This window comes from Corvus brachyrhynchos, unplaced genomic scaffold (genome assembly GCF_000691975.1).
Source record: "Corvus brachyrhynchos isolate BGI_N302 unplaced genomic scaffold, ASM69197v1 scaffold547, whole genome shotgun sequence".
Lineage (NCBI taxonomy): Eukaryota > Metazoa > Chordata > Aves > Passeriformes > Corvidae > Corvus > Corvus brachyrhynchos.
The window spans coordinates 188,267-197,949 of NW_008239104.1; the positions used below are offsets into that span (position 1 = coordinate 188,267).

A 9,683-nucleotide genomic window follows, 5' to 3' on the forward strand; every position below is an offset into this window, starting at 1 on the left:
AAATCCCACTTAATCCAACAAAATAGAGTCTAAGTGGTTTTTAATTAGCAGAGAGGCCTCCTCTAGTCCTTAGCTAAGAGTGAATTTCACCTTTACACACCAGCTGAACTTGACTGATTTAAGACTCATTTGTTGAACTGTTACATATCCATCAGGCTGGAAGGAAAACATATTAAAGCAGAGGGATGGGTGTTGAAAAAGAAAGAACAAATTAAAAAAACCTAGTAAACTCTGGACTGTCTATGCCTGCATAAGGCTATGGATTCCCTGAACACAGCTGGAAAGGGCTGCCTGCTGCCACGAGGTCTATGGAAAAGCTCTGCAGGGCTGGCATATGCCTGCCCTCCCCACAGCATGCTGTGGCTCAAGACATAGCCCGGGCACATTTTCAGAACGTCCTTGTAATTTTCTGATCAAAGGGGAATTTTGGTCTCTACTGCTCCTCTGAATGATGACAGAATATACTAAAGCAGTAAAATGAACTTGTTTTAAAATGCATGCAGAGAAGGAAGAGGTATATTTGCTATTTAGACACAAAACTGCTTCAAAATCATTCACACATTTAACTAATAGTTTTGTACAACAGATGCTAAAGGAATCAGAACCAGAGTTATCAGCACTATAACATCCTGATTTCACTCATTAGATTTTAAAAAAATGTCATTTCAGACCACAACTTTCCATCCCTGACTCCCAATCAAAAGTACTTTCCTTTCATGATGTTCTTATAGAGGTGATGGGACGATGATTTCAGCAGAAGTCACTCATCTGTTTTTGACAGATACAGGCAGATTTAAAACTCACTTTTTAAATTTTGTGATTAAGATGACATTCTTGTTAGTGAAATATTCAAAATCAGCAGAGAATAAATATTTAGAACTGGGAGGATGATATCACCGGCTGATAAAAAATTTTTCTCTGATCCCTAGTCTGGAGGCATCTTTTCTTTTGCTTGATTTTCAATTGTGATTCAAGTGAGTGCAGGAGTATTACCAATATCTGGTGCTAAGTAAGAAGAAAATTTAAAATAATAATTGTTTCTTTTGCCTGCCAACTACAATAATTCTATTAAGACTTTCAAATGCATGGCTGTGACATTAAGGAGTTATGCCCAAGAGCAACTGAATATTCTGTGTATTTTAATTATACAAAATATAACATTCCATTATGTCGATGTTATTTTTCTTTCTTTTTTTATTTTTCAGAACCAGAAGATATTTTATTTAAAATCATACACTGGCACCTCATTAAAGTTGCAGTTTTTGAATGAAGAGCAGTAAGATGCCAAGCCAAAGATTTTGATAGTACAGCTATTTGAAACACAGATGTTCATTTCAATGGGAGTTAAGACTGCATCTAAGTATTCTCTCTGGACAGAATCACAGTCCTGACTGGGGGCCTCAGTTTATTAAACTGTGTGGATATCTACATCACATCTATACAGTAGACTCTTTGCAGAGAATGAAAAGGAACAATCACTTAAAGATGCATTCCCTTTTTGCTCTGAGTAGAAAATATTATGCCTTCCTGACTTATTTCTCCCGCTGTCTTGCCTTTAGGTTTTGCTCTCCTACATATTTTCAGAGCATACTTAAAGGCTTGTGTCACAAAATGTGGGCAGAAGACCTACAGCTGACCACTTGCCAGGTTCAGTGGCTATAGCACTCACCTGAAATAAATAACTGCCTCTCCATGAAATGTTACTCTGTTATTCTCAATGTTCCATATATATAAAGGCTCACAGAGTGACATGTCTGTCTGTAGCTGCAGAGTGGTGCCTAAGTCAAGAGGCAGAGAAGGTACTCATACTGTAGCTGTACCTGCTGTGATGCAGGGCTCAATTGATTAATCTATCAGACACAGATACCCAAAAAAAAGAAAAATTCAAATAACAAAAGAAGCTTTACTTTTTATTGAAAATGTAAAAATCATGTGAATCATGTACAATATTTTCTCATAAGGAAAATCTTAGCTGTTTCATAATGTTTCACAAAACTGTAAAACATTTAATTTTTATAAAGACTTTTTCATTAGACAAAGATAAAACTAAAGTAGTATTACAAAGCTATTTTCTAAATCATCAACAGAAAACTGAGAATGTTTAACAGATTAATTCATACAAGTGGCAGGAGAAAGGACTCTTCCATTTGTAAATCTGCAAAAGGACACACAAAGGTATAGAGGGGCATGGGTTTTTTGTTTCAAAACTTTTAAAATTAAGTGACATGTTAAAACACTACAGACGTGGATTCATAGGATGGTACAAGTTCTAGGACTGCATTTCTCTACACTACCTCAAACAGTGCAACAGTGATTCAGTGTAAATCTCTACAGTGTTTCATTGATTTAATACTTGTGTTCAAGTATGTGTCCATGAGAATGATCAAAATCTCTACTTAGCTATTTTAATTTTCTTGTTTATAATATGTTATAAGTTACAGTAGAATATCCCCTTCAGTATGTTTCTAAATCAAATGAACTAATTTCACAATACATTCTGTAATAACCTGTTTAATAATGTTAGCTTGTTCACTTCGACATCTGTTGCAAAAAATACAAGATCATTCTGACTCCAAATGCCAAAAATATAATAAAATTTAAAAGGTCTTTATTTCCATATACAACAAAACTATTCAGCTAAATTAAAATAAATTTAAGATAACACGACTTTTTTGCAACAGATGACCTTACTGAAAATAAACATTCAAAATACTAGTTACTATTTTTTAAAAATTCTGATAAATGTAACCAAAAGTGTTCATATAAAAATTAATTATGAAAATGTCAGAAGATAAAACATGTTGGCTGTGTTACCAAAACCATTAAGGATGTCTGGCAGGCAAAAATAAATTAATTTGATTAAATTATATGTCATCTGATAATATTTGGTCTGAAAAAGCGTGTGTGGGTGTGTGTGTGTTTATAAATAACAAGATTGCAAAGAGCTGAGAGCCAGCCAGCCTGACAGAGGTCAACTCTTTTTTTGCATTTTTTGCGCATAAAAGTCCCTGCACGTCTCGCAGCATCGCTGATACCACCTCATATCTTGACAGAGGTTCTTCTCTCTTATCACTCTGCAGTACACAGGCCACTGGTCTCCCAGGCACTTGAATGTTAAAGCAGCTGTGAAACAACAACAGCAAAATCAAATAAACATTACTGTTGCCTTTACTAGTGAAGAATCAGGTAGCAAAAGAGACAAGGGCACAAGAAGTGTATCTGGGGAAGAGAAAGAGTAATAGATGTAGATATTTAACAAAAGAAAGAATCCCCCTCGTCCTCCTGTTGTCAATATATTCAACATCAAAAATTTTTAAGGCCAGCTTTATTTGCAAATTGGATTAAGTTGCATTGAACTTAATTAATGTCATGCAGCTGTCTTCTCATGAGAGAATGGAGCTCATCTTTCTGCCTTGTTTCACTTATGATGCCTCTTACAAAGTTTATCATAGAAGGACCATGGTACTAAAGCTGGAACTTTGCACATTTAGTTATACAAGCTGTAGCACACACATGGAATTAAAATGGGAACCCAGTGAAAAGCAGGGCACAAGAACAAGATATCGTCCAAAATCCATCACAAACACTGAATTGAGAAAATAAGTCAATTTCAGATTTGAGTTAATCTCCTATTTTAATAGAAGAGAAATTTGTAAAAGAGCTGGTGGCACAATCCCCTTAAGCTTTCACTAGCCCTACCCCCAAATCAAAAGATCTATACTGCATGATACAATGGAATGGGAGGCCAAAATTATCAATACACAGAAGAGAAGCATTGCATTATGTATTTTGGAGATATTAAGGTTTCTGCTGGTTTGGATTCTGACTCCATGCTGGATGACATTGACCTGTAGATTACTAATTTCAGTACCACATAATCCATTCCGTGATGACAACATAGCCAAATTTTTTTTTTTTTTTCTTGAAATTCATATTAAGTCAAATTTTAATTGACACTGTATTTTTTCTGTGGTTCTTTCTGATTCACTGGACTCTGTGACACAAAGCTGCTTATATAACCTCACCAGAGGAAAATCATCAATGATGGGGCAATGGCATCTTGCTTCTGAAAGACCAGCTGAACAGAGAAAGCTGAAGTACGAAGAGGAGGAATCTTCAAACAGTGAAATAGCAAGGAGAGGGCCATAAGCAACAGCAAATTGAAACAATGACTACTGCACAGAAATGTTTAAAGGTTAAAAACCTGAAAGAGAAATCCCTCCACTGTCCTAAAGGAAGTATTGCATATAGTCTGAAATGCCAGTCTTGTTTTCCATGTGGGAGTAATCTATTGAACAGGAAGCTTTATCTTAAAAAGGGCTCTGAAAAATCAGCTGTCTTACAGCAAGCCTTTGAATATTCTTGTCATGCTCAAGATGCAAATGAACAATTAGGAGAACTAATGGTAATCATCATCAACAATGCACTAGGAAATAAAAACTACCAGAATTAACATCTCTGTAGTTGCACAATAACATAATTTGCTTAAGAACAATAGAGACCTAAGTTCTGCCAGGTACAGCAAATCTCTTCATTCAAACTAATTTTCCTTCACACATTCTAATACATCAGGCATAGACGTAGACATTTCAACTAAAGACAAGTGGAAAGAGCTGATTGTATTTGAGAAACAAATAAAGGCCTCCTTGATCTCACAAACATCAAGAGAACACAGTTTGCAGAATTTTTAAACAGAAAAGAAGATACTTTTCTTACTTTAGAAAGGTTTGATAAAATTGAATGAGTGAATATATATATCTATAAACATATATATTTATAGTGTCTCTAATATAAATATATTTTCATATGGGATGCTTTGTTCCCATAATACCATACAGTCTCATAATAAGTTCCTTCCTTGCATAACAAAACCCTTCACCATTCTTAGTTGCAGTCTCTGCTGTGCACGCTCAAAAACTAAGGCAGGAAGATCAGTCTCTGTATAGAATTTAAATGTCCTGAATATCTCCTGAATCCTAGCCTTCTGTTTTTAAACAGGGATCATCATTACTGTATGGAGAGAAAGAACTGAAAAGAGATTTGTCATTTTTGACTGCTTACCTAACCTGGGTGATGTTATTGTGTTAACATTAATTTTCTCATTGCAGGGATGGAGATGACAGGGTCTGTAAGCTGCAGGCTTTTCTGAAGAAAAGCATTCATTGCCATGCCTTCCCGTGATCTTGTGCATGCACTGGATGACTCGAGACTGCATTCCTTTGCCACAGGTGACGGAGCACTGGAACACACAGAAGACACATTCAGTGGAAAGGTATTTTTGCCTGTAATCATGAACATGAAATGCCAGTCCAGGTGAATTCAGTGGCTGCTTCTTCCAAATTCCAAGATTTCTGCATTATATTGAGTTAGCTAAATGAAAATCAATTTTCAAAGCACAAATAAACTAGCAGTATTAATTGAAGGACTCATTCCCGCATCCAATTGCTATCAAAGCCCATTTTATAGAGCCTGTGATGAAACTCAAATACAGCAATGTGCCTGAAGGAAGCAAAGGCTACTCTCTTGTATCTGTATACTAATTTACTCTTATTAGAGGTTAAAGTGATGGAAAAAAAATTCACAGATACTAGCAGAAAGAAGAATTTTAATAAAGCCATTAATTAACCACAGCAAAGATGCTCTTTCTGCTGAGCAGAGTGTATGCCTCCTGTCTTTGCATCACATCTTCATGTTTTCACAGATATAACTCACAGTGTGAGACATGATACCTGGCCTTTAACTATCTTGCCATCTTGGTGCCACAGAGAATGAGGTAAGAAATGAAACAACTGAGCACTGTAACAATGGTAACATTCTACTTCTGTCACAGTAACATAATATATTAGAGTTAAAACTTGGACAGTGCTGTACAGATGCTTAGAAAACCTATTCCAAACAAAAACAAACAAAACAAAACAAAACAACAAAAAAAAAACCCCATGCTTTCCCCCTCTCTGACTTTATGTGAACAAAATTTCCTAAGACATGAATTACTTTTGTGTGTATTGACACACATGCTATTGTTTTAACTACAAATCTATTAAGGAATTACATATTGGAATTTCCTCCTACTCTCTAATGATTTTGACATAAGTGCCCACACATTTCACCAAGTTTTAGAGAAATTTACTATAGAGAACATCTTCAAATACTAATCAATTTCTTGTAATGAATAATCTAAGAGCTCAGGCTGAAAATTTTGCCACATAATCGTGAAAGTGTTTTTCTAAATAATTTTAATTACATAAATGTTCAGAATATATTTCCTTGCGAGACTTCAAGAAGCAGCTGAAAAAAAAACTGAAATGAGAAAGACAAGGAGAAGGTGCTATAACAAAAAATGTTTCCCACCCATCCTGTCTCAAGATGGAGATGGAGAAGCATAGTATTCTGCAAAGTAGGAATAAACCTTGACTACTAGAAATACTAAACAAGTTTTTACCCTTTGGTTTTGTTATCTGTGTGCTTTTGAGTGACATTTTAAACACTGTTACTTGGAAGAAAGATTTACATGTGCTAAATAGGAAGTAGAGGGCTTGCATCCCAAAATGTACATCAAGAGTGTATATCCTAGTCTCTTGTACCTCTCTTGAGCTCTTATGAGCTCATAAGAGCTCAAGAGAGGTACAAGAGACTGAGAGCTCAAGAGACTAGGATATACACTTGGAGGTTTTCACAAGGGACTGAACTTGTAACCACATGAAATCAAGCACTGGCATTTTATAAAGGCAGCAAGTGGACTTGATTTTGCTTCTGTTCTCAGTGAGTCAATACAGAACTGTATGTTGCTGAGTTAATCAGATACAGCCTCCATGAGCCACGGCATGTAAAGATATTAAATTAACAATACATAGTCGTCTATCCAGTATCAACCACAGTTTAACACATGAACAATTATATGGTTTAGAGGAGGGAAATCAGTTAGTACTGTAGAATTTTCAAAGTATGCTATCAACTTTAAATTTAGTATACTGCTGTAAAATTGCTTGAGAAAAGCCTCTCAGTAGAACTCTTTTTCTTGAATTCTCTGCCTTTTCTCTGTGCAGCTAAAAATAATCTGAGTTCCTATAATAGCAAACATTATGCACATGGTCAACATGAAAAATCACACATATACCTAGATGAATTTTATCCCCAATAGCAGACGGAACACAGATTTTAGTCTTGTCAAAATTCTGGCCACTCCTTAAATTCCTCTCATTGTGATGTCAGAGATATTTATTTTTGGAATATTTTAATGAAATTAAAATTGAGGCAATGGAATAGCAAAATTAACAAGGGGGAAAGAAAAGACAAAATTAAAACTATGACACAAAAAGAAAAAATAAGTGAGAGTAAAGGGAAAATGAAGGAGATATGACGAAGCTAATATGTTGAAGATGTCTAATAATAAGATAATCTTTAAATGTTACCATAGTGATCTTAATTTAGAGTAATATTGTACACAGTATTACAATTTTTCCCTTCAGTAAAAGATTTGCATGTTTTTCAACCAAAGTTAGAGGATGTCTGAGCTTGTGGTATTCCTTTTGTTATTTACAAAGAAGGAGGACATGGGCAGGTGGACCTGGTACACAAGATCTCAAAAAAAACCTATCTGCCCTTAACCTTTGGTTATCAAAGAGTGAGTAGGTGCAATCCAGCCATCTGGAGTACTGGAGGGGAGAATGCGATTTGAAAACACCAGACTTTTGCTAATACAATGGGCTCCAGTGGTTTATCTGCTAATTGATAATGCCAAACAATTCATGTAGGCAGGTGCCTTTGTGGAGAGCATTCTGGCAGCAGTCACATCCCTTCATCAGACGAGCTCTAGCCTGAAAGTTTGTTGTGACTGCAGCTGACAGAACACGTAACAGACAGATCTCTCTTGGCTAATCAGTGTTTAGGCGCTGAGTTTCTAGGCAGAATCTGGCAAGATTTTGGCATTAAAATCTTAATTGGTGAATTAATATCCTTTTAATAACTGAGCCTCCACTGGCCTTGGTGAGATATTTCAAAGAGTGCTGTGAAGCATTACAATGTAATTTTCCATCCAAAGATGTAGAGACATTGCAAACATTTAATTTTACCCTTGCTTTACCTACTTTTTAATATCACAACTTTAGACAAAGAAACTGACATCAGAGGATGATTAAATGAAATGTCTCAGTTCATATAGGAAATATGTGGCAATGCAGGAAATAAAGTAATTAGTGGTCTATCTTCTTTTCTCGCCATAGAAATGCACTGAATTTTAACAGTGCATTTATTCTTATTTTGAAAGAATGGGAACTTATTAAGTCTTGTAAGATGTTTGGGGAACATTGAGAAGAGGCAGGGCTACCACAGTGATTTGCAATCCAAAACATTTAAACTCAGCCTAGTCAGTATGTAAGTAAAGCAAGATTTTTTTACACAGCTAGGATTTAAAAATCAATGAGGGATCTGATAGGCATGCTGTGCTCTTCATACAGCAGCAGCAGCAGCAGCAGCGGTGGCATCTGACTTCAAAATTAAGAATTCTACTGACTGGAAGCCAGAAAAAAAAGTATCTTTTTGCCATATCTACATTATCCCATATTCAAAGTAATATGAAATAGTATGAAATAGGGAAAGCAGCAGGCATTTAGCAGTGCGCTTGCTAGCTACACAGGCAAACAGTGAGGTTTCTGTCTCCATGAAGTGGCCTTAAACATGAATTTGTTTTGCAAACACATCAGCCAACTGCTGTTACAACTGAGAGAAGACACTAATATTGGACAATAGAAGTAATTCATAATATTTTTCATCTTTATCCTGAAAAGATACGGACTTTGTCTGACTTAACTAGGAGACACCTCAGCTTCTGCAGATCAGCCAGATGTACCTTCAGAGCAACAGCTCTGACCCTCATTTTACATTCTAGCTGAAGCAGACTCTTCCAAAACTGCCTCCCAAGCTTGCCTCACCTTTGGATTGATCTCATTGCAATTATTGAATCTGAGGTAAATACCTTTCACTGGATATGCAGCTGTCACATTTTAGGTATTGATTGTGGTATGTAGTTGTAGTGGTTTGGTTCAAAATATCCATTACTTACTTATTTGGCTTCTGTGAGATAAGAATTAGGGGAAAGCAAAGCAGGAACAAAACTTAATATAAAGAAGTTTATTAACAGACCTAACAGAAAGAAAAGAAGTCAGACTAAACCTTCAGAACACTTCTCCTCCCCCCACCTTTCTCCCTTCTCCCACTGACAATGTAAAAAGACAACCCTTAAGATTTTTCCAGTCAGTTTACCACCTCTATAATAATCTCTTTTTTTCAGTTCACTTAGGGAGAGGAGTCTCTCTTGCTCATGCTACGGAGACATCTCCACAAGAAACAGTTCTCTCATGGCTTCAATGTCACAGCAAGACAGCCGCCCAGGATGGTTCTCTGCTCGCATGTGAGAGTTCCTTCCCTCATCTTACAGCTTTCCCCACAACTGCTTTTGAGGATCCAGTCTTGACCATTTTAAGGTTGAGCTGTTCAGAAGCAAAGGTTCTCCTCCCCCATCTCTGGGAGTATCTTCATCTCTAGGAATAGAGGTCTTCTTCCCTGGGAGCAAGGGTCTTCATCATTTTCATCTCTCTCTGTTCATGCTTCTCATCAAATCACAGCTACTTCATCATTTGCTTGTTTCAGCACAGATACTTTTGCTCACAATCACAGTTTGAACG

The 9,683-nt window shown here is 36.2% G+C and overlaps 1 protein-coding gene across 1 annotated transcript in view; it reads right to left on the reverse strand.

Annotated features, from left to right (window-relative positions):
• Positions 1 to 1,897: 1,897 nt before the first annotated feature.
• ADAMTS19 (ADAM metallopeptidase with thrombospondin type 1 motif 19) overlaps positions 1,898 to 9,683 on the reverse strand; it is a 145,055-nt gene continuing 137,269 nt past the window's right edge. The window contains exons 24-25 of the mRNA XM_017739345.1: positions 5,062 to 5,239; positions 1,898 to 3,123 (exon numbers count right to left, since the gene is read on the reverse strand). Of these exons, the coding sequence (XP_017594834.1) occupies positions 2,972 to 3,123; positions 5,062 to 5,239 (330 nt within the window). The 3' untranslated portion in view covers positions 1,898 to 2,971. The remainder of the gene's footprint in view (positions 3,124 to 5,061; positions 5,240 to 9,683) is intronic.